At 34.0% G+C, this 24,731-nt stretch overlaps 1 protein-coding gene across 2 annotated transcripts in view; it reads left to right on the forward strand.

The window, feature by feature from the left end:
* Nucleotides 1-493: 493 nt before the first annotated feature.
* LOC124359265 (COP9 signalosome complex subunit 6) overlaps nucleotides 494-24,731 on the forward strand; it is a 32,310-nt gene continuing 8,072 nt past the window's right edge. The window contains exons 1-5 of one of the 2 annotated variants that reach the window (XM_046811875.1): nucleotides 494-635; nucleotides 6,494-6,691; nucleotides 8,530-8,661; nucleotides 20,612-20,763; nucleotides 21,439-21,604. In XM_046811875.1, coding sequence (XP_046667831.1) covers nucleotides 6,508-6,691; nucleotides 8,530-8,661; nucleotides 20,612-20,763; nucleotides 21,439-21,604 — 634 coding nt within the window. In that variant the 5' untranslated portion in view covers nucleotides 494-635; nucleotides 6,494-6,507. Of the gene's footprint in view, nucleotides 688-6,493; nucleotides 6,692-8,529; nucleotides 8,662-20,611; nucleotides 20,764-21,438; nucleotides 21,605-24,731 lie in introns of both variants that reach the window. The other variant, XM_046811876.1, reaches the window with a different exon arrangement.

The raw sequence follows: 24,731 nt of genomic DNA on the forward strand, positions 1-24,731 counted from the left end.
GAATTGAATACACACTTTCCTGTTGTGAGAACATGCAGTAAACTCCCCTCTCCAAGGTTGCTCGTGTTCGCGCAGTTTCTATTATGTTTGTAAATTATGCGGGGTGAGAAAATTGTATGCTAAGTATTATTCAATTCCATAAAGTCTGTCGGATTTTAAAGCAGTTTAAAATTATGCATTTATTATGGCAATTTCAGGAAGTAACAACGCCACACAGCAAAAAGGGTCCTTATAGACATTTGAGAATTTAAAAACCTTTTGCATATATGCAACCGAATTGCTTTATTTTGTCATATTGATAGTCTATTGTTCATTAAAAGGCTGTGGAATGTTTACAAAAACTGCCTTCATGTATTATATATAATATATATTTTTTATATGACAGAAAATAATAATTATAAACTAATAATATATAAATGTAAATATGAGTAAATAGTTGCACTTTTTAATACAAACCGGCCACTTTGAAGTAAGGTCCTTAGGCAAAAGAAAATCCAAAAGATTCGAACCAAAAAAAGCAATCATATGGATAAAAAAAATCATTAACAGTCCAATTCTAAGTCAAACGAAGTGTCAGGAACTATAAAGTATAAAGATAGATAGATACTAGATAGTGAATATTCTCAAGTGCTCTGGTATGTGGTTATATTTTTAAAACCTTAACTAAGTTACCGATTTTTATTTCAGGTAATGGATGTTGCCAAGTAACATTTAATTACGCACTTGTTTTACAGGTTAGGATGGATCGTTTAGAGTTGGCTAGCCTAACTCAGAAAGTTTTTTATTAAAAACACTGCATAAAAGCGTCAATATTTGTACATAAGGCAATTATATTTGTGTAATGGCCAGGCTTATTAAAATACAACTATAGTTTACTTAATACCAAAAACAACCAAATCTTCCACAGGAGGTCTTTCACTTTAAATATAAGTCTGTCTTCCAAGAGAACTCAACACAATCCCTAACACTATGAGTTTACTGTACCAACAACCACTTAACCTTTTGACTGACCAGCATGAGCCACTAGATAATGTTTTGAGGTGTATTGTACCTAAAAATGCCATGCACCACTAGTGGTTCGGTTATACCCAATACTTTGTGTACCACTATGGTCGCTCTTTGAACTTTACGTCATTGGCTCTTTATTTTTAACATAATATACACTTAACTATTAGTAGACTGTATTTAATTAAGCTGGCTATCGTTTACTGTAGTCACATTACCTTAAACAAGACATAAAACCACTTTTAAAAATTTCTTAAACACTTCCCCTGTGGGCTGCAGTATAATGAGCGGTCACCTCGACAATTAAATCATTGATATTCATGATTATAGAATCACTGATATTCATGAATACCGTACTGAATCAACTTGATATAACTACTGAAACCAAATTATGTTATAGATATTTCAAATTACATATATAATAATGAGATCGCATTTTTCGTATTTTGCGAAACAAACTGAAAAAATGTGATGCTGTTGAGAGAAACTCATACAAAGTTGCAACGGATGCGAGAACGAACAACGTAACCGTAAAAAAACATCGTATTTTGAAAATTTGCAGCGTTAAAATTTTTTTCAATGATATAATAGCATATATTTTTTCATTATATTTAATGTAATGTATATAATATTAGACACCGTGCTGCACCATTGGCATACAAACTGGTTGGAAAACACTGGCCTACTCTTAGATGAAAAAGTATAGGTATCCGAAAATGAATGCAACCACAAACTAACTAACAGAGCTAAAATTACGAGAGTTATATTAATTTGTACCTTGTGTATTTCTGCCTCCAAACGTTTAAAGCACTTTAGGTACCGGTTTTCGGTGCTTTACTACTAAACTGCAATTTTGAACATTAATTATTCATTGTTAAACCCACCATTGGAGGCACAAATCCCATATGAAAAATCTGATGGGAAATGGTCACATATACTAATATAACATTTAATATTACGGCTTCCTCTTGCAGTTAAGGGCGCAAGTGGACTGCGCACGATCGTCGCAACACCACTTTCGACAATCCAACGGTTAGAGCATTCCAACGAGCAGGTGCAAGCTGCGGTAAATTAACAAAATATATTTAATTAAAGTAGGGTTAAAAACTATACTTTTAATTGTGTTTACAAAAATAAATTACCTTTAAAATAAAAATAATAACTAAAAGTTTAAAATAACATGACCAATCCCAAGTTTTTAATTGAACCTGGTTAAAAATAAAAGTTAAAATGGTTATTTTTGACAACCACTTTTACCCATGTAATTCTAAACTTGGCTACATGCTCTAAATTAGTAAACTTGTACATATTTTGTATAAAACTTATTAGGATTATAAGTTTTCCTGGTTATGAGTGTTCAAAACTGCAGTTTTGTTGAAAACATCAAAAAACTTAATTTTTCATTCATACCTACATAAAAACTTTAATGTTTGTTGTAAACAATTTGCTCTATATGTCTAGATGCAGAAATAAACATGGCCGAGTGGTCTAAGACGTTGGACTTTGAGTCTGAGTTAGAGATAGCCAGGTTCGAATCCTGTCTGTGACTGTTACACTTTTTATCAGTACTATCGGCCTTGTATTGTATCGACTCTCCCTCTTATTCTGTTTGATAAGATCCTCGCACAGGCTAGTGGTCCACGAGGACGGGCAGAATAAAGCATAAAAGGAGATCGGCTTCTCCTTATTTTAATTTATCTCCTATCATTTTTACTTAACTAATTAGTTTGTGGTTAACGTTCAAACTAATTAATCTATACTTTTTGATTCGGAAGTAGTATCCTTGATTATGGATCTAACAATCATCCTTGTTGGTATGACAACAGTGCTGATGGGTCATGTATGAGCCATATACGAAAAAAAAAAGATGTACGCTTCTAAATGTCTTGTCTTGGCGTCTGTAACTGGTAATAGAAATTTTTTGAGGTTATATTATAGTCAGATTTTATTTTGAAATGAAATTAAAACATTTTGACATTTGTAAAAAGCACGACCAATTTAAGCAATTTGTTTAATGATCCCTATTGAAGGTACTAATAGAAAGGAATCCATTTCAATACGGTTTAAACATTGGTGTTTACAGAACCAAGAAGGCTACATATTTAATGATGTCGGTAGGGCCTAATTAGTTTTTTTAAAGAAAACTGATGTTAAAAGTAACCTTTTTAATAAAATATAATTGAATAAAATCCAGATCCTATAATTTTTTTAAAATTTTGTATTTTATATTGAGAGAAGACTTTTACATTTTTACAATAAATTAAAAATTTTATTTTCTAACCAAACTGTTAAAATATTTGTTCTGGAGGCTAAAAATTTTATAGAACTCAGACTGTTTTTTGGAATCTCCACTGAACACCAATGCTTATCAATAAGTGCTACAGGACAAATAATATCTTTGCTAAAAAGTCTGAAGAGCTTGTAGCATTTTTGCTACAACAAATTTTACATCAGCTTAAACCCTGATAGGCTGTTTTTATTTAATAAAAAATTATGGTTGCTTGTAAAGTCGGTTTTACGGGCGAAGATTTTATGTGACGTCTTTTTCTTGGTAGAATATTTATTGATATGAATATTATTAAATTGCACAATAGGAACAAGGGATTGAATGAAAATAAGAATTGCACAAATTTTAACTATAGAAATATATTTTGTTTACTAAAACATTGTACATAATTTGAAATTAATTAAAATTTGTTATTGTAAATGGTAAAGTTGAATAAAACATTTACTAAAATTGGAATTTGAAATTCTTGCTAAACACAGTTAAATTCTAACTCCGCGCGTGGTGATTGGTCGGTTTAGTTCATTTGTTTGGTCGCACTGTTATGACAGGTTAGAGGTTATAATTTGTTATTTTAAATGTTTGACTAGCAATACGTGCTGTTTCTTCTCAATCGACTGAATTACGATTGATTGCAGAGTGATTTAAACTAATAATTTACTTAACACTATCAACATTTGTCAATAGTATGACATAACCTATAAACTCAGTTTCTCAACTTTTGTGTCAATCTAACAATTAATCAATCAATCATAGTTTACGATAATGAAATATCAGTGTACAATTATTTACCTTTATTGTTGTAGTTGTTGTAAATGACGAATCTAAGCACTCCACATTTTCACGAATAAACATAGTTATCTGCTTTATCCCGTGCGGCGGACCCACAGTTATCTGCTTTATCCCGTGCGGCGGACCCACTGGACGGGCATCGTAACGTTACCGGGCGTTACACTTTTTCATGAGTGACTCCGAGCCGCAACCTAATTTAAGACGTTGTCACGTCAATAACAGTATGGCCATCTCTAGCGACCACTACTAAAATAATATTCACATGATTTAACTGTTTCATTTAATCTTTTAACAATAATGTCCAACCGAATTACATTGTAGGCTTCTAAGGTTGTATTATACAATATTGTTGCTCTGTGAAATAAAAACACCTGGTAATTATTGATTATGAATATCTAGACAGCAAATGTTTTTATATTCATTAGTTAAGATATTTCTAATCAATATTTGATTTGATTGTCATGTTGGCCGCTTATACTGCAGCCTTACTTTGAGAAAGAATTTTTAGGTGGTGGTAAACCATATATTGCACAGAAATTATTAAAGTGTTTGAATTTTATGTTATATAGGCCTAAGAAAGCGGTATGCCATCTTTGGTAATTTGGACAAGGGTGGTGAATTTCCCCGGGAGGACCTGATAGGTTGTTGTTCAGCAGTTTGTGGAACTCATGATGTGTTTCCGGGATGCACAAAAGGCCCTTGAGGCTTAAGTGCATGGCAATAGGCCGCCCCATAGAAGAAGAACCCCATCAATGTAAGGGTCCGGGAGGAATCAGGGGTTTCTAGGTGGGGGAGGGTAACACATTAAGGGGATAGGCAGAGTACAATAAGCGGACTCACATTTTATATAGCTTAGTATATCATTGATACTTCATATCTATTGAATAATAGGACTATCTATCAATATAGATACAGATATAGATAAAATTATACAATAACACAGCATCATGAATGTAAAAGAACCATACCCATCAATGGGAACCATATAATAAAAAAATTTAACAACAAAACAAATATTTTAATTCATTGGGGTTAGACTTTAACAAGTGGCCTACACTAGTTAATTCGGTTGTTTTTAAAGAATATATTGATTGTTGCTATCAAATTAATAATTCAATATTACAATTGATTTAACTTAACATATGACTTATTGTAAAATTATAATAATGTCTAACGTAAACAATAAACAACGAGTAGTATCTGTTGTTTGGAATATTGAAAATGATGATGAATATTAGATTGAAACTTCTTGGCGAAAGGTCATAGAAATTGAGTAGTGGAATACCGGCAGACTGTCTAGCAGATTATCTTTGTAACTGTTTGTACCGCAGAGCCTGTTGGGTAAAAATTCTTTCGTCCATTTCTCAAAAGCGGTTACTCACAGCTATCCGGGCAAGCTATAAGTATTGTAATATATGGTCCAGTTTAAATTGGTTTTGTTATTTTTAATGCTATTGTTAAGTCATGTTTTTTTGTAATGTTTTATTCATGTTGTTAATGTATAATAATTCTTGTTGTACGGTTATTACATAATATCGAAGTTAGGTAATATACCAAATCATTCCATAATGACAGTTGAATAACGAGTATAGGCCGCTTATAAAAGTCTTGTCTCCATTGGTAATGCCCCTTTTGGAGTGAATTGACAATTAATTAGATATCCAAAAACTTCTTCAAATCCAAAAACAACTGTGGGTTGTCGTCAAAAGTAACAGTGTGAAACGGCCCATAGATTCCATCCATAGAAAGAACATCCTCTGACACGAATCCTAACCTGGTTCATGAACTACTCCTGACCTAGTTCCTGACTACTACTAACCTAGTTCCTGAACCAGTTGAATTAATAAAACTAAATTATTTTATTGTTTGTAGACAAAAAAACAAATACAAAAAAATCTATAGAATCTACTAAACTGGCATTCTAAAACTAAAAATACTGGTTTTCATGAACAAAGTCTATTCAATTACACAGGCTTTGTGCTAACAAAACAAATGTATGGATGGCCGTACCTCAATTTTGTATACAACAGATTTTAAAACTTTTCGTTTGTTTTTACATTTTTATATATGTGAGAGTTCTTTGAATAACTAAGCAGGTGCACTGTGGTTCAAAGCCTGGTTTACTTTTATAATGTTTGTGATACTTGATATAAATATATTTCCTGTTTGTATTGTTACAAAACCTTAACGTTCTTAGAAAACATAACTTAAAAAAGGAAGCCTCTTTACTACGAAAGTAATGTAATTACTCACTAAGTCTCAATTTTAGAGAGTGAACAGCTATAAGGTGCTACAAGGTTGTGAATATTTTTCCCAACAAATTGCAGTAAGTTACCAAAATTTAAATTGACTATATTACATTTCTTTCTAAGTTGAGTGTCCTTTGATGAACATAGCTTGTTTACCTTACAGATTGGCTTACAATAATGAGTTCTTCAGCTCAGCCTCAAAGTGATATGGAAGTTGAAGAGGGCACATCTGCCAGCAAAAATGTTATGGCTTCATCTGGCACTGTGGGCAGTGTGTCCACATCCCTACACCCTCTAGTCATCATGAATATATCAGAGCATTGGACAAGGATCAGAGCGCAGGAGGGTGCAGCTCATCAAGGTAAAACCTACATTTAGAAAATTCTGTGTTTATAATAGTAGACAATAATAGCATTACACATTTTTCTATTATTGAAGATTGGTTAAGTTTGTGGGTATTTTAATAAACCTGTTATTAAATTTGGGAATTGATAAGAAGAAGAATCAAAGAAGTGGGAACATGAAGAGAAGTGGACGGCCAACAATTAGTGTCACTTAGGTACCTTGTTATGTTCCATCTTTGTGTTCCTCACGTCATTGGCTTCCATTTGTATAACAGACACTATCAGATCAAGCTTGTTTCTCTTCAGAATCTTGACCCTAGATCTGGCAGTAGGCACTTTTTTGACATTTGTGCACATCATTATTTCATCGTCTGTACAGTGTTAATTGTTGCATTATTATGTATTTTTCTTTCTCATTACATTAAATTACAGGAAGTAAATAACTATGTGTAATTGAATATCTTTTTTGTATTTTGGATAAGTATTTCTTTTTTTACATTACAAACCAAGAAAAATAAAGCTAAACATTTAGAACATTTTTATGGAGGAATATAAAATATATAATGAATGCCAAAACTTGTTTTATATAAAATAGTAACAATAATTTTACGTTATAGAACTCAACTAGGTTCGAAAAATAATTCCAAAATAGAATTTGTTATTGCTTCAATTGACAGTGATGGCAATGTTGTCATAAGTCAAAGTTGTAAGTAATAACAAAATCATACTCAGTTCTAGACAAAACTTACATCACTTGCAAGCAAATTTTATAAACAAGTTTTTGGTATATTACAGTAACACAAAACTAGTGGATACCTTTAAAAGAAAGGAAAAAGTAGCAACTAATCATAACTATTTGTTTCCCTTAGAGAAAAGTCACAAAGTATGTTTAGAAAGAAATGCAAATTACCCTGTAGAACAAGAGACAGATGGTTGAAACATGTGTTTTTCTTCAGTCTTTACACCTTTCCTGAGTAAAAGTTTTCACAACAAAATGAAAGGGTTAAACTTCCTTATTTGTGTTTATCTCGATGTGAAAAAGTAATTTAGTGGCGATCTAACATTTGTATTGTAATTTTGTATATGTATAGTATACTATGCATTATTACAAATGAAATTAAACCATAAAACATCTATATTAATGTAATATTAAAAGTTTTAATGTAATTTAAATATAGTTTTCAATAGTAAAACTTGGATTCAAAAGATTTTTTCAGAACTATTAGTCATTTGCCAGTTAGAAGTTTAATAATTATTGTAGACCCAGGAAAAGTAACTAGTCACCCTGAGCCAGAAATTTCACACAAGGGCCAGATATTTAATTGCTGAATGTCTGGCAAACTCGAGTCTGGTTGTATTTCTTGCAGACATTTGTTTGTTTTCTTATTTATGTCAAATAGTACCAGAAGAACTGTAGTTTATGGTAATCTGTATTTGGGTCCAATAACGTTAACAGCTGCTGACTTGTAGATCCCGGTTCTCAGCCATTCTTTCTGTTAGCTGTTACTTTTGTTCCGCCATTTTGCACCGCCTGTTAAGAGTACATGCAACCAGTGTTTTTACAGGAACAGGATTTGGGACATTTTTCAGTGACTATAACTTATCTCAGGCGTGTTTAGAATGTTATTTAAAAATATATACATGTAATTTATAATGATGGAACAGATTCTGAATCGAGTTAACAAATTAGATTCACAAATTTTATCATCCAGGACTGCTGGAAACATTTTATTGCAAAAATATGTTTAATAACATGACTGTCTTTTTGATACTTGGGATAGTTGATATATCTTGACATTAAATTGAACCCTAGTGTTAAAATAAATTTAATTCCAATTATTGTTCTTTTTTTTAGTGATTGGAGCTCTTATTGGGAAGCAAAAAGGTCGCAACATTGAAATAATGAACTCTTTTGAATTAGTCTTTAATATAATTGGTGGTGATATCGTCATAGACAGGGATTATTACAATACTAAGGAAGAACAATGTGAGTACAAATAAACATTAGTATTATCTATACATTTAACGTATTACTTTACTATTATACATTTTATTTTAGTGCAAGGGTTCAAATAAATCGTAATCTTACGCAAGTTTAGCTTTCTTCACATATTTACCACTGCTTTACATGTTATTGAGATGTTCAAATAAGTACTAAAAGTGTGTAGGAACCAAGTATCCTCAAAGGAATATTATTCTGAAGGGAGAAAAAGAATGTACTGAGCTTGTACATTGCATTTTTATAACTTCTACATTTATGTATTTTATTTTTACTATCACAGAATTATAGTTGTTTATGTTACATATGACTTATAAAGTTTCTATTGTATAATTGATATAATGTGCATATTCAGTTGTGTGTATGTACTTTGAATAATATATAAATTCACAGATGGCTTTCATTTAAGGATATATTTATTTTATACGTAGAATCTAATCTATTTATACTATAACTTTACAGGGTACTGTTGTTTTAAAAACAACCCATCCCTTTTGTCTATCTAAAGATATGGAACTTCAGAACAGATGAATATTTTATCTAGTAGTAATAGTAATTTTACTGTTTATTTATACTTAATTTTATTTCTAAATTTATTTTTACTATATACTTATAGTGCATTGATTACATCACTGTCCTAACTTATGCAATTTTATTAATTTACTTTATCTTCTCGACCCCCTGGAAATTTTTAATATATTTTTTTTTCTATACTAATGAGTTTAGAGCTTTAAAGTGCTATAGATCATCATTGTTATGATTGTTAGTTATCATAAAATTGTTTGTTTTTCTTTTTTTATATCTATTTCTGAAATCTGGTTTTTATGGTATGTTGTATGAATGTAAGTGTAAGTGTGTGCGTGTACAGGAGCTCCTGCCGGTTCAGCTTGTGTGCGTTTGCTTGGTCGGCCGTGTCCCGCCGCTGTTACCAGCGAATCTATTTTAGCGGATTCGCACGGTGACGACCGCGGTCCTGGGCCGGCCCTTTCTTCCCTTCCTTTAAACATGATCTCAACAGCTCAACTCCTGTCCTCAACACTGTCTCCTTATCAGAAACTCTTTAAAGCTGCTCATATTAACGCTCAAGCACTACCTGGACATATAGACGAAATCAGAGAAATTTTTTGGCCTCAAACATTTGACATTACTGATGTATCAGAATCATGGCTTAAGCCAAATGTTTTGTCAAGTGAAGTGGCCCTCTCTGGCTATGTGCTGCTGAGAAATGACAGAATTCTAAAGATTGGTGGCGGTGTTTATGGCAGAGAGGGTCTGAGGTGTAGGCTTTTGTCCCCATCTCCCTCTGAATACTCTGCCAGGCCTGAGTTCATGTTCATTGAAATTGGTTTATATGTATCGGATGTCCTATTGATCGGTGTGTGCTATTGGCGTCTCAGAATAGGTCATCTGATAGACTTTGAAAATGCTCTCTTACACAACTTGCCTGGCTACAGTCGAGTCTTGATCATGACTTCAACACAAACTTACTAAAAAAGACAGATTATAGTACTAGGCAACTGATAACAATGTTCGACTCCACTAACATGACTATACTGCCACTAGGCCCAACATCATGCCGAGTCAGACACCTTCTGGACCTTCTAGTTGCTACTGACCCCTCTGACGTGATGCATCTAGGGCAGCTTCCAATTCCAGCAGTATCATGTCACAATCTTGTGTACTGTGTTATCAAGGTCAAAGCCTAAAATAAAATTTATTAAATACAGAGATTTTAAAAATTGGACGAAGCCTCTTTTATATATGATGTTTATTCGTCCCCATGGCAGAATCTACAGACATTGCAATCTGTCGATGACATGGTTGAATCATTTAACAGCACCATTCTGGGGCTATATGATAAACATGCACCAGTTGTTACCAAACGCATAACGAAACGGTGCCCAGTGCCTTGGATCACGTGTGAAATTCTTAGCTTGATGGCTCAATGTGATTCCCTGTATAGGAGAGCTCGACGAGCTCGTGACCCTGTTTTAATGGTTCAGTATCGACAAATTAGGAATAGAGTCAAACAACTGCTACGAAATTCCAGACTGAGATACACACGTAAACTGTTTGAAAAGAAACAGACATCTAGTGATTTGTAGCGCAATGTTAGGAAACTTTGTTTGGGCAAAGACTGCGCTTCTCCTCTGATCCAATTACCCTTAAATGATCTTAATAACTATTTTGTTTCATGTTGTCAGACTGTCAATACAAACCAAGTTACGGATTATGTTAATGAACTTCTAAATATGCCTATCAATCGACACGAAATTTATTTTCAAACCTGTAACACAATCAGATGTCTTGAAAGCCATTCGCCATATTGGCAGTAATGCTGAAGGGTTTGACGGCATTAAAATCCAATTAATAAAAAACATTCTTTTTGCAACTCTCCCAATAATCACATACATTTTCAACATGTCATTGAGACAAGGTATTTTCCCTTCACTTTGGAAGTCTGCTATTGTCCGCCCATTGAACAAGACCTCAGTTCCAACATCTTGCCAAGACTTCAGACCCATTAGCATTCTGCCTGCTCTATCCAAAGGCCTTGAAAAAATTGTGCACTGCCAGATTACTGATTACTTAACACAAAATAACATTCTAAATGATTTATAATCAGGATTTCGACCAGGACATAATAATGAAACTGATTTACTGAAAGTCACTGACGATATACGATTCGCAATGGACCAAAAATTAATACTGACACTCTTTGATTTCTCAAAGGCTTTTGATTGTGTAAACTACAGACTACTATTGGCAAAATTGAGAATCATTGGTTTTTCAGAAAATGTCCTGCAATGGCTGAGGTCTTACCTGTCTGGCAGAAGGCAGTGTGTACAGGTAGGTGACGTAACATCCGACTGGCTGAGTGTTGAGTGTGGTGTTCCTCAGGGTTCCATACTTGGTCCTCTCTTGTTTGTGTTGTACGTTAATGACTTGAGCACGATACTGGTACACTGCAAGTCCCACATGTATGCTGATGACCTCCAGATATATGTCCACGTTAACACACACCAAATCGATGATGGCATTACCATGATCAACACTCTGATATAAAAAATGTGCTGGACTGGACTAGTAAACATGGACTTAAACTAAACCACGAAAAAACTAAACCAATTGTGATATCTCATTACCGCTCTCGATCTTTGATCGATTTTACATCTATATACGTAACATTACTGTAAATGGAACTGTACTACCTTATTACAATAAAGTTAAGAACTTAGGACTGACAATAAATTGTACTCTTAGCTGGACTGATGCAGTGACAGAGACTTGTAAGAAAGTTTTTGCATCAACAATACATTCCCTGAACAAACTGCAGAGGTTTTTGCCGCTTCACATAGAACTGTTGTTGGTTAAAGTACTCATACTACCTCATTTTTCTTACTGTAACAGTGTGATGGACATGACTGTGGCTTTGGGTGAAAAACTCCAGGGAACCCAAAATTATTGTATGAGATATGCATTTGATCTCAGGGGGGATGAGCATATAACGCCCTATTATATTAATTCAAAGATCTTGAAGTTAAATGACCTCAGATCAATAAAAATATTAACATTGGTCCATTCAATTTTAAAATCTGGCTTTCCAAATTATTTCTTAAACGATTTCCAATTTGTTTCTCAAAGTGGTGTGGATAGAACTCGCTCTGGTTCGTCTGTGCTCTGCATGCCATTGCACAGAACTGCTGTATGCGACAAGTCTTTTGTAGTAACGGCATGTCGTCTGTGGAATTCCCTTCCTCGTAGCATAACATCCTTAGAGAGTCGTCCTCGGTTCGTGGCGTCGCTGAGGGAGCACTATCTGGGGCAGATGGTTGGGGCGGGGTCGGCATAGGTCTCTTTCGCTGCGGTTGCACTGGCATGAGTAAAGTGTGTGAGGGTAGTGTGTTTATAATATTCATTATATACAAGTATATGTTATTATTTTGTGTGAGTATGTGTTTCTAAATATGTTTATATACCTTTTTAATCATTATACATTTTTGTTAGTTTATATTCTTCAATAAAGTTGTACTTTTTGTTATTCATATTTAAAATGTTTACAGCAAAATATTTAGTTTTATTATTATTTAAAAAATAAGAATATTTGTTCTAGCTTCTATATGAGGTTAAATGTAAGAAAGGGCCATGAGGCCCTAATTTCGCCTCAAATAAAGAAATATTTCATTTCAACAGGTAATTTACCTTCGAAGTTCCTAATTCAGCAGAACCAAGGCCTATATAAAATTAGATAATACAAATATAACATATTAATAAAGGCATTTAAGATTTGCATTGTAATATTCTGTAATCTAGACATTATTATTATATTGTAACAGTCAAGTAAATAGCTTAGATTGAAGGAAAAATAATTTAAACTTTATAAGATTGATATACTAGGTTGAATAAAAATCTCATTTTCATTTGTGAAATCATTTGTCCCATGAATACATATTGTGTAGATAAGGAAGTGATTGTTTGACAAAAGAAAGTTCCTAGCTCAATACAATTCCAAATAGTTTGGGTTTAAGATTTATTTTACAGTCAAACAGTAATCATATCTCACAATTAGTGAAATCTGAACATAGTAGAGTGTCTCACAACTAATGAAATCTGAACATAGTAGAGTGTCTCACAACTAATGAAATCTGAACATAGTACAGTGTCTCACAACTAATGAAATCTGAACATAGTACAGTGTCGCACAACTAATGAAATCTGAACATAGTAGAGTGTCTCACAACCAATGAAATCTGAACATAGTACAGTGTCTCACAACTAATGAAATCTGAACATAGTACAGTGTCTCACAACTAATGAAATCTGAACATAGTACAGTGTCTCACAACTAATGAAATCTGAACATAGTACAGTGTCTCACAACTAATGAAATCTGAACATAGTACAGTGTCTCACAACTAATGAAATCTGAACATAGTACAGTGTCTCACAACTAATGAAATCTGAACATAGTACAGTGGCTCACAACTAATGAAATCTGAACATAGTAGAGTGTCTCACAACTAATGAAATCTGAACATAGTAGAGTGTCTCACAACTAATGAAATCTGAACATAGTACAGTGTCTCACAACTAATGAAATCTGAACATAGTAGAATGTCTCACAACTAATGAAATCTGAACATAGTAGAGGGACTCACAACTAATGAAATCTGAACATAGTAAGAGTGTCTCACAACTAATGAAATCTGAACATAGTAGAGTGTCTCACAACTAATGAAATCTGAACATAGTACAGTGTCTCACAACTAATGAAATCTGAACATAGTACAGTGTCTCACAACTAATGAAATCTGAACATAGTAGAGGGACTCACAACTAATGAAATCTGAACATAGTAAGAATGTCTCACAACTAATGAAATCTGAACATAGTAGAGGGACTCACAACTAATGAAATCTGAACATAGTAAGAGTGTCTCACAAGTAATGAAATCTGAACATAGTAGTAGGAATAAGTTTTGATAGTGTAGGTTCCACCATCACAGAGCACTTGAGTTTTGGGTTTCTGCAAGATTATTTCCAAGACTTTTTTTCATTAGAAAATACGTCAGCCAAATGTTACTGAACTATTACAAAAATGAGAAAATAATTTAGCATAAGTGCTATCTTTTGATTTAATTTCGATTCATCGCTATACTGCTGAATAAAAATCAACTAAGACGTGGTAAAGCTTGTTTAATAAATACCTGACAATGGTATGATCTCTGTTATAATTATTTAGACAATGCAATGTCTCTACTTCCTCTTGCGGTGTACAGCACATCCAAGATATTTTTTCGTAATGTATTTGAAATTTACATCATTGTCATTTCTAGTAGTAGCTGAGTGGTTAGTGTTTCAACTTATCATCCCAGGGACCCTATTTGGTAAACTGATAATAAAAAGAATCATCTTGACCTTATATTTCTGATCTTTCTATTATCAAATAAATTGATCAACTTAGGTTAAAAAGTACTCAGATTAACCCTTAGAATGATGCGTATAAATTTCTGTACTTCACCCTACTGTGCTAATACAATAAAAATTATTTTTTAATTTGGTTGAAGTTCTATTTGAATTTATGTTTATAAAGTTTTAGTAGGACAAACAATATAAAAGCTGAATTCTCGTACTGCTTTTAAATTTTTGTATATTTTCTATAATGTTTCTGATAAATTATCAAATTTTGCAGAAGGGTTAGCCATTTTTATAATTAGTTTTATATTAAACTAAAAAGAATTCACTGTAAACACAGATATAATCACTATTTCAAAGAAATAAAATCCTATTGGTCGCAACATTACACAGTAACAAAGCTTACACGCTGGTCTTAAGAGTTGTACTGGCACTCTTCCCTTACAGAAAACCTTGTCAAACGTGTCAGCTTACAGTCCAAAACGGCAGGTGGTAGCCACAAAAACCAATTTCGCAACAGGAAGCCAAGAATAATGAATACAGCGCAGCTGTTGTCTGATGTTCAATCAACACTCTAATGCATTCCATCACAGGTTTTACAAACTACAATTCACAACAAAAAACATAAACTTAAATTAGGAAATTTTCCATCATACGGGTTTAGAACTATTTACTCATGTGAATTTCCTGTAATAAGCATGGGAAGTGTTAAGTCGTATATTGTAAATTTACAAAACAATACTTTTCAACAATTAATTTGTATTAATTAACCCTATCCGGATGAAGCACGGGCACTGCCCGGTATGCTGTAGTATCGTTAGCGGACGAATCACAGGCATTACATGACTTGTGTACCAGGTCTCATTTCACTGACATGTGAGATAGTTTGAACTATATGAAACAATATTGCAGTTTTTTTGCAGTAAATTTACTGGTTTGTTCATGAGAAACAAAAGTTCCAGCTGAGTGAATTCTCTGCCGATGTAAACAAACTATTGTGAATCAGGTTCTTTGTACGTTTATTGTCGTTTTTGTCATAATACAAAATTGTTTTAATTTTTAATCTGTTGTAAATATGAGGGTAAAGAGAAGTTTTAGGCCTCATTTTCACGTGCAAATATATGGTAGAGTTGCTAGGCTATAGTGTTGAAACAAAGCGTGAATTATTCATTTAGTACTATCTATTTTCTGATGGCTGCAAGAACAAGTGGATTACACATTAATGACATTAGTGATATACTAGATGATGGTTTAACATCCAGTGATGAAGAAACTGATTGCCTCCTCCACCTGATCTAGGCCTAAATAACCCTAACAATAGCAATTTGTGTAAAATCTATTTTTACAGTTTATTGGAGTAGAAATAATATTACAAAAAAAGTTAAGATACACATATTCAATAAAACAAATATGATTGGATGCACCACCAGCTTTAAGATATACATTAAACTTGGCATTTTGGTTTAAAAACATCATAATATTTGTTGAGGTATTTAATTATAAAGTAAAGATATAATAGTGTAACAAAAATAATTGTTTATACTTTGTTTTACTCTACAATATTTAAAGCCTAATCATAAAGAAAATCATTCATTATCCTTTTCAAAATAAAAGTGTTAGTTTAAACAAAAATACTGTACTTTAACTGAACATTTAAATATAACCAGAGTCCTGAAAAGGTTTTTTTAAATCTCATTGTAGCCTCAGCGTCAGCTATGCCGGCTTTGAAGTGCACTGGTTTTTTTTTGTACATAGTACATGATTGGACCTCCCCGGGATTTGAACCCGTGATCTCTCGGTTAGAGAGCCAAGACTAACCATTAGTCTACTGAGAAGGACCCTGAAAGGGTTAAAGCAACCAATCAAAAGGCTATTAGTAATCATAATTTTGGTCCTTGGATAGTAGTTTGAATCTAACGTATTTTACTAGTGCAAGTTATTTTACTGTTTTATACTTTGTTATTGGTGCTCAGGTGTATTTAGACTATATTTATATCATCAATTGAACCAGAGTGAGTGCATCTACCTATTAGTTCTTAAATTCTATTGTTTAATCTTTGCATAATTTAATTAATTTTTCAACCCTATTTCACTTACCGTTGAGAGTGCAAACGGTTTCCAGCTGTCATCATCACTCAACAAGTCATAGACACTAAAATTCAATCAACTGAATCCCAAGAGCCTGGCAGGTTATTTATGCATGTAGCCTGTATATTTTAATTCGCTTCGCTTAGTATGGTTGTTTGACGAGTGAATTATCTCGTTCCTTGTTGCTTCTCGCTGCTTTATAACATAGTTCGTCAGTCAACGTGACAAATATCAACTTACTTTTCCATTTATGATACATAATTTACTCATGTTTTGAAATTATTGCTTAGTGTTGCCAGTCATTATTTCAACATTATTCAATTTAGGTGATATAAAAAGCACACTTTCAGTGGTGAACTGAGTAGCTACTGATTTGTGAGCTGTTTGCTTTCTCGTTGTTGCATTTCACAAAGTATAGTTTTGAGATATAAAATACAGTACATTCTTTGTATTATGTCTACTTCCTGTCCTGTTTGCGTAAAAGAAGTCTTAGATACAGAAGAAGGCTTGTGCTGTGATGCCGAGTGTGAGAGATGGTTTCACAGAGAATGTGTAAAAATGTCTAAATCTGAATACCAACGATTTAGCAACGACAACAATACAAAATGGTATTGTCATAGAACTGACTGTAAAAAGACACTGGCAAGCCCAATAGATGCCAAGCTGGATACCATTCTCTCTAAGTTGTCTTCCCTTGCCACTAAAACAGAACTCTCAGAAGGACTACAACTTATAAAAAAAGACCTGGAATTGGTGACCTCCAAATTACTGGAACTTGAGCCTCGCTTGGCCTATGTTGAATCTGAAATAAGCACTATCAAGGATAAACAGGTAGCGGGTTGTGATCAGCTTTTTGAAGATGTTTTATCCGAATGCAACGATCGTAATCGACGTGCCAAAAATGTTATTGTACATAACATCCCCGAGTCAAACACAACCTCAAAAACTGCGGATGCCGTTTTTGTCCAGGATTTTCTTGCTCATTTGAAATCTAATGTTCAGTATTCAGATGTTCGTCATTTTAGATTGGGGAAAAAAAGGACAAATCGTCCTCTCATGCTTTGTATGCCGTCTGAAGGCACTGCTATTCACATTTTCAAAAACTTCAAGGAAAATGATGTTCCTAATAGCATGCGTGGAATATCAATCTCTCATGACCGCACTCCTCGAGAGAAAAGACATCTGGAGACTCTTCGTGCCACCTTAAAGTCCAAACAGGATGCTGGTGATACTTCCCTAACGATTAGATATAAGAATGGAACGCCTTCTATTGTGCCAAAAAACGAATAAATTCCAACGGTAAACAGCAGCATGTTTCTCTGAATGTTTACTGCCAAAATGTAAATGGTCTTCGTTCGAAGCTTATTGAGTTAAAAAATAGTTTATCTGCATGCCTTGATGATGTTATTCTACTATGTGAAACAAATCTCTCTCCTGATATCCCCGACTCCGAAGTTGTTGGTGATACTGACTTCATTGTTCATAGATGTGATAGGTCTGCTGCTACAAGTCACAAAAGTTCTGGTGGAGGAACCCTACTTGCAGTTCGTAAGAAGCTTTTGTCTAAGCGACTATACTCTGGATTCAACATCGAAAGCGTCTTTGCCCTTGTGAAATTGGGATTTGGTTTTGATCTTCTTCTGGCCTGTGTCTACATCCCCCCTTCAAGTCCTCTTTCTGTTTACCGTGAATTCTGTGATGTGGTTACTGAGACAGTCGAATTGGCAAATTTCCCAAAGAAGACACTCATTTTCGGAGACTTCAACTTGCCTCACTTCGATGTCAATTTACCTGTATCTGTCAAGATACCGTCCAATCACTATTCTGCCGGCAATTGGCAAAGTTTTTGAAAGTATCGTGGTAGATAGACTGAATCCTTTTCTATCCAAAATAATCCATCCTTCCCAACATGGTTTTATGAAGGGCAAGTCTACTGTCTCCAACCTCCTGCTCTTTCAAGAATATGTTTTGTCTGCTTTTCGCAAGAACTACCAAGTTGATACAGCCTACATCGATATGGCAAAAGCCTTCGACAAGGTCGACCACACAATTCTTGTGTCTAAGTTGCTGGGTTACGGAGTGGCTGAACCTCTTTTGTCATGGATTTCTAGTTATCTTCAAAAACGTTCTCTGGTCGTGAGGATTGGTTCCGCCACTTCCACTCAGTTCTCACCTTCTTCAGGAGTTCCACAAGGTTCTTTGCTGGGACCTTGCCTCTTCAATGTCTTTGTCAATGACCTACTAGACAAATTAACTGTAAAGGCCTTACAATTTGCTGACGACCTGAAGATTTTCATCGCTGTGTCTACACCAGAAGACTCTCAAGAAATTCAAAATAGCCTTTCCGGAATTGAGGATTGGTGTGTCAGGAATAACATGTCTGTAAATCCCAGCAAGTGCTCTTGTATAACTTATCACCGCATCAAATCTCCAGTCATATACGTATACTCCATTTCTGGTACATCCATTCCACGGTCCCAGTGTATAAAAGACCTAGGCGTTATATTTGCCAGCGACATGGGATTTTCTGGACATATAGACCACATCAGTAGCAAAGCAAACAAGATGCTTGGTTTCATAGCAAGATTCTCCAGAGGCATCGACAACCCTTCTGCTCTTCGCTCTCTGTATTGTTCCCTTGTGAGACAGCTTGTGGAATATGCAAGTCCCGTGTGGTCGCCTTACACTGTTGGCAATAGGACGAGACTGGAGGCTCTACAAAGGCGTTTTCTTCGCTTGATTGGTGTCCGGCTGGGTTTTGCCTATCTTGATGTGCCTGTGGAGGAACTGTCCAGCAATCTGAACTTGTCACCTCTTGCCCTGCGACGTGACGTGGCTGATGTTGTCCTTCTCTGGAAGATAGTGAATGGTCGCATGAACTATCCAGATCTCCTAGCTGAAATCGACCTCAAGAGTTCCGGCAAACACAAGATCTCGAGATCTGCTGGGTCGAAGATACCACTCAACCAACTTCGACTTCAACAGTCCTTTCGCAAGGTTTATTCGCCTGGGAAATCGGGTTGCGTCTGGGTGTGACCTGTTCTTCGATGGACTTCACCAGGTTCGCCGGCAGGCCTTCTCTCTTCTTTCTGCTGGGGTTGTACAGGCGCGGACCATCGCGCGGGGAGTGGAAGTTCTCACCAATTAAGCTACTGATTATACAGCAGTGGCCAGCTGTTCAGGAGGAAGGACACCTCACTTATCGCAGCTCAAGAGTGATTGGAAGCGCCTCTACGGAGTGTCGTGTACTGCAATTTTATATAATAATTTATTTCCTAGCTACTTATTAATTACTCATTTTTAATACTAATATATGGTATTCTTGTTATTGCTAAATTACATAGTTTATTAGCTGTTAATATTAGTTCTCATTGCTTTTATATATTTATTATATTTTATTTATTCCTGTTATTGCACTTTTATATAGTTTATTATTGTTGGTATTTATTATTGTATATATTGTATTGTTGTTAGTATCTGATTTTTGTTAATTAATTGCTGTATTTGCAGAACACATCTTGCAGTTTCATTGTTTATGTTTCAATAGTTTATATTTTTGTTTACATCTTGTTGTTTATAAGCTTCATAATGTTATTGTATCGCATTCTCTCGATTTATACACTTATTCTTTTTTTGTATTTTTATTGCCTTATCGCTTGTATCAGCTATTGTGTAATTTATTGTAAAATGGTTTGTCCGTTAATAAATAAAAATAAATAATAGCCTTTGATTACTTGGTAATGGGTGCTAAAATTTGGCATTGAACTCATCTGTCATTGTCTGTGATCATAAAAATATGAATAAATTAAAATTAATTATCTTATCATGATTTTTTCCTGAGTCTTAGTAATTCTCTTGTATCATATGTATTCATCTACTCCATTAGTATTCATAAGAAATTCTAATTTAAAAATATATGTATACACTTGTTATAGTCAAGCAAGTGTTCAGTGAGATGGACTTCCTCGGGTGGTACACAACTGGAGATGCCCCAGATGACAGTGACATCAAGATTCACAAACAGATCTGTGAAATCAACGAGAGCCCAGTTTTCCTCAAGCTGAATCCTCAGGCACGACACACAGAGGTCTGTTTTCTTTTCTCTGTTTTGGTTTATCAAATAGCCTATTCACATTTTATATAGCTAATTACAAAAATAAAGTAACACTTGAATTCAGTATGATATTCGGTTGTGACAACATGGGTATAATGTAAACTGGAGCTAAACTCAACATTCAAATTGAATCAACCCTTCCTACCATAGCTGTGTTATGTGAAGATGAGTACAGTTGCAACAAAAAGCCATGTTTTTGACCAAAATTATAAGTAGACTAATTTAAAAAGAGGAATTATTAGTTTCTAATTACAATAGCCACTAATCATAAAAGTGTAATGATTACAAAAGCGGGTTTGTTTCAATTAAAGATTAGAGTGCGATGCCATTGATTTCCAATCCTAAGCAGTTTTTATATAACAAGTTTGTTAACTGGTAACCAAATAAAGAGCACTGGTGGATTATGCTGTACATTTTAAGGAGGAGTTGTTAAGAAAATGGTTGAAATTGAGTAGAAGGAAGATCAAAAACTTATTGTAATTAAAAAAGTAAATTTCAAACAACTGTATTTTTACTTATAAATATAAAACACAAGTAGTTGAAACCTGTGAAACATGAATGTTAAATCTGAAAAATTAAAAACGTTATATAATAAAATTCTCAAAAGTCATCAACAAATTTGTAATTTACTGTAAATTTTCATTCCAGCAACTACCAGTGGCCATGTATGAGTCAGTCATCGACCTAGTGGGAGGAGAAGCCACAATGCTGTTTGTGGAATTGCATTACACCCTGGCTACAGAGGAAGCTGAACGTATTGGTGTTGACCATGTGGCTCGGATGTCAAGCAACGACTCAGGCGAGAGTTCTCTAGGTGAGTTTTTATCATGTTGTTTGTGGAATTGCATTACACCCTGGCTACAGAGGAAGTCAAACGTATTGGTGTTGACCATGTGGCTCGGATGTCAAGCAACGACTCAGGCGAGAGTTCTCTAGGTGAGCTTTTATCATGTTGTTTGTGGAATTGCATTACACCCTGGCTACAGAGGAAGTTGAACTTATTGGTGTTAACCATGTGGCTCGGATGTCAAGCAACGACTCAGGCGAGAGTTCTCTAGGTGAGCTTTTATCATGTTGTTTGTGGAATTGCATTACACCCTGGCTACAGAGGAAGTTGAACTTATTGGTGTTGACCATGTGGCTCGGATGTCAAGCAACGACTCAGGCGAGAGTTCTCTAGGTGAGTTTTTATCATGTTGTTTGTGGAATTGCATTACACCCTGGCTACAGAGGAAGTTGAACTTATTGGTGTTGACCATGTGGCTCGGATGTCAAGCAACGACTCAGGCGAGAGTTCTCTAGGTGAGTTTTTATCATGTTGTTTGTGGAGTTGCTTTACACCCTGGCTACAGAAGCATTTGAACATTGTTGTTGACCATGTGGCTCAGGTGTCAAACAATAGCAATACTAAACTGTAACATAACTGAGATGATAATTTTATTTCAAGATAGGCAATTACCAAAGAGATTATTAGTATTAAAAGTTTATTAATTTTTGTCCAATTCTATATTTTATTCAATTTTTTTAATAACTATAACATAACTATTACTATTTTGTATACACTAATACACTAATAAAGCAAAAAAATAACATGTAAAACACACACACACACACACACACATTGCTTTTTTTACATGCTTCTAGTAATAAGAAGAATACGTTCTAAAAGTGATTTAAATGTTTGTCTTGATTTCATATTATGGATTTGATTCTAATACTTTAGCTATTTGCAATGTAGATCTTATGATTAAAAAGTTATAGGGACGTATATTTATTTATTTGTATATATAGCCTAGTAATGTAGAGAAATTATATAATATATAATTAAAGTATTAATTAGAACATCAGTTTTTTTTTATTTGTAATGTTTTAAGTTGTTTGTTTAAGCTTAATTGGTGATTCTGTTGTTTTAAGAGCTCTTTTCTCATGCACAGACCTGTCTATTTTGGGAATTATTATTCTACTAAATGTCTCTGTTCCAATTTTTCTGTATATTTTTTAGACTAAATTTATTTTGAATTTGAACTTGATATTCTGTGCAATGAACATTTTTTTAGCAGTCTTACCTACATATTCTATGGCCACAGATACCTACCCAAGGTGATATTTGGCCTCATCAACTTACTGTCTTAATCTCTCCCGATCTACATCACCCTGTTTGTTTGTTACAGATGCAAGTGTTTTTGTTGTTTAGAATGGTATGACTTATGGAGCTGTCAATTGTGTTGTGTCAAGTTGCGTCTGTGGGCCATATTTATTTTGTATCTTTTTGCTGCAATCATTTGTTTCATGTCTTTATAAGCACAGAGTTGTGTCTGTTGCTGCCCGTTTTTCTTTACATCAGACTCTTTCAATCTTTGTGTAGTTGGTATTCTATATAACCATCATTTACAAAATCTCATAAAATATTGCTTTGTTGTTACTGTTACCTCCGATGTGGTATGTATACATTTAAAAATAATTTAAAAGTATTGCTTTTGAAACACGTAAAAAGAGCTGAAGTATAAAATAACATAATCTGATTCTGTATGGCCGGACAACCAAATGACAGCAATATGCAGTGTGACAGACATTCATGTAATGGGTGTCTACAGCACGACCCATAAGAAAAAGTTGTAGAGAAAACAAGAAACATATTTTACTGTTCTTTTTTCTTGAATATTGACAATCATCATAGGTATAGTGATGATTTGAATAAACTATGCAGCAAGATTTATTTCCTGGGACATATTTATTGTTGTTTTCCATTAGTGGAATTGAATGCTGTTATCAAATTATTCTTAGTTGTCTGATTTGATTTTGTTTATACTTTACTCATTATAAACAATGCCAGATTCTAATGAAAATTATGAAGATGACATTGTGGTGAACTCTTTATCTAGCCCACAGGCCATATCCAAAAATGTATCAATGTTGACATCCTAATGTAAGCAAAATTAATTTTTACTACCTATGTCTAGTGATCTTCATGTCTACTTAGACCGATGTACAGTAACTCATAAATGAAACTTAGAATTAGAGCAAGTTAATGGATACTGTTGACAAACAAAATGAAAGAAAAATAGCCAAAAATGAAATGGAAAAGTAGATTGAACCCTTTACGCTCGAAAGGCCAGCAGCACTGGTCACACCAAAGTTACAGACAGCTTGCGTTGGTTTCACTGTACGTTGTCCTCGCAACTCGTATGGCCAGTATATGGCCACACTACTATCATTGACAGCTCAGCAGACATATTTGTTGTTTGCCTCCACAGAACGGAATTATTTTTCAATTTCCCTGTGTTATTTGCATATTAATTTAAAATGTTTAAAAAAGAACAATTTAAAATTTATTTTTGATGAATCTTTTAAATACAAATATAAACATACATTTGGGAAATGTAACTCTTATATGTATATTGTTAACAAAGATATGTAAATAAAATGTTATAAGGTAGGTCTTTAGAGTTGTTATACTCAGAAATGAACTATTTTACATTTTTCTCTGTCTTCACATTTTTTTACAGAATAAAACTTTTAAAAAATACATACCTATCTGTAGTCAAGAATAGTTAGTACACGTCTTCTAGTAAAATTTTCTTGGTTTCTATCACTTTAGTTTATAGGCCCACTACACATCATTCGTCTTATTTGTGCAGTCAGTATTTAGAGAAGTATAAATGACAAATTTTAAATACTGCCTTCGAGTACATAGGATTAAGTTATATTACTGCCAAACATGACACATTTGTGAGGTATCAGTTGTTTGTTGCTTCTGGTTTGTCTGGTTTGCGTATCTTTAAAGTGACCGTGCTCACTTATGCATTGATGGATTCCGTTGGAAAAAGTACTATTGGAATTCATATAAAAACTTCAAAATAGTTGGTATCTCGTACCTTTTTTATAATTGGTGTAATATAGCTGATGCCTATCAAAAGACAAAATGTTGCTGCTTTCCTTGT

The sequence above is a fragment of the Homalodisca vitripennis genome, chromosome 4 (genome assembly GCF_021130785.1).
Source record: "Homalodisca vitripennis isolate AUS2020 chromosome 4, UT_GWSS_2.1, whole genome shotgun sequence".
In the NCBI taxonomy this organism is placed as follows: domain Eukaryota; kingdom Metazoa; phylum Arthropoda; class Insecta; order Hemiptera; family Cicadellidae; genus Homalodisca; species Homalodisca vitripennis.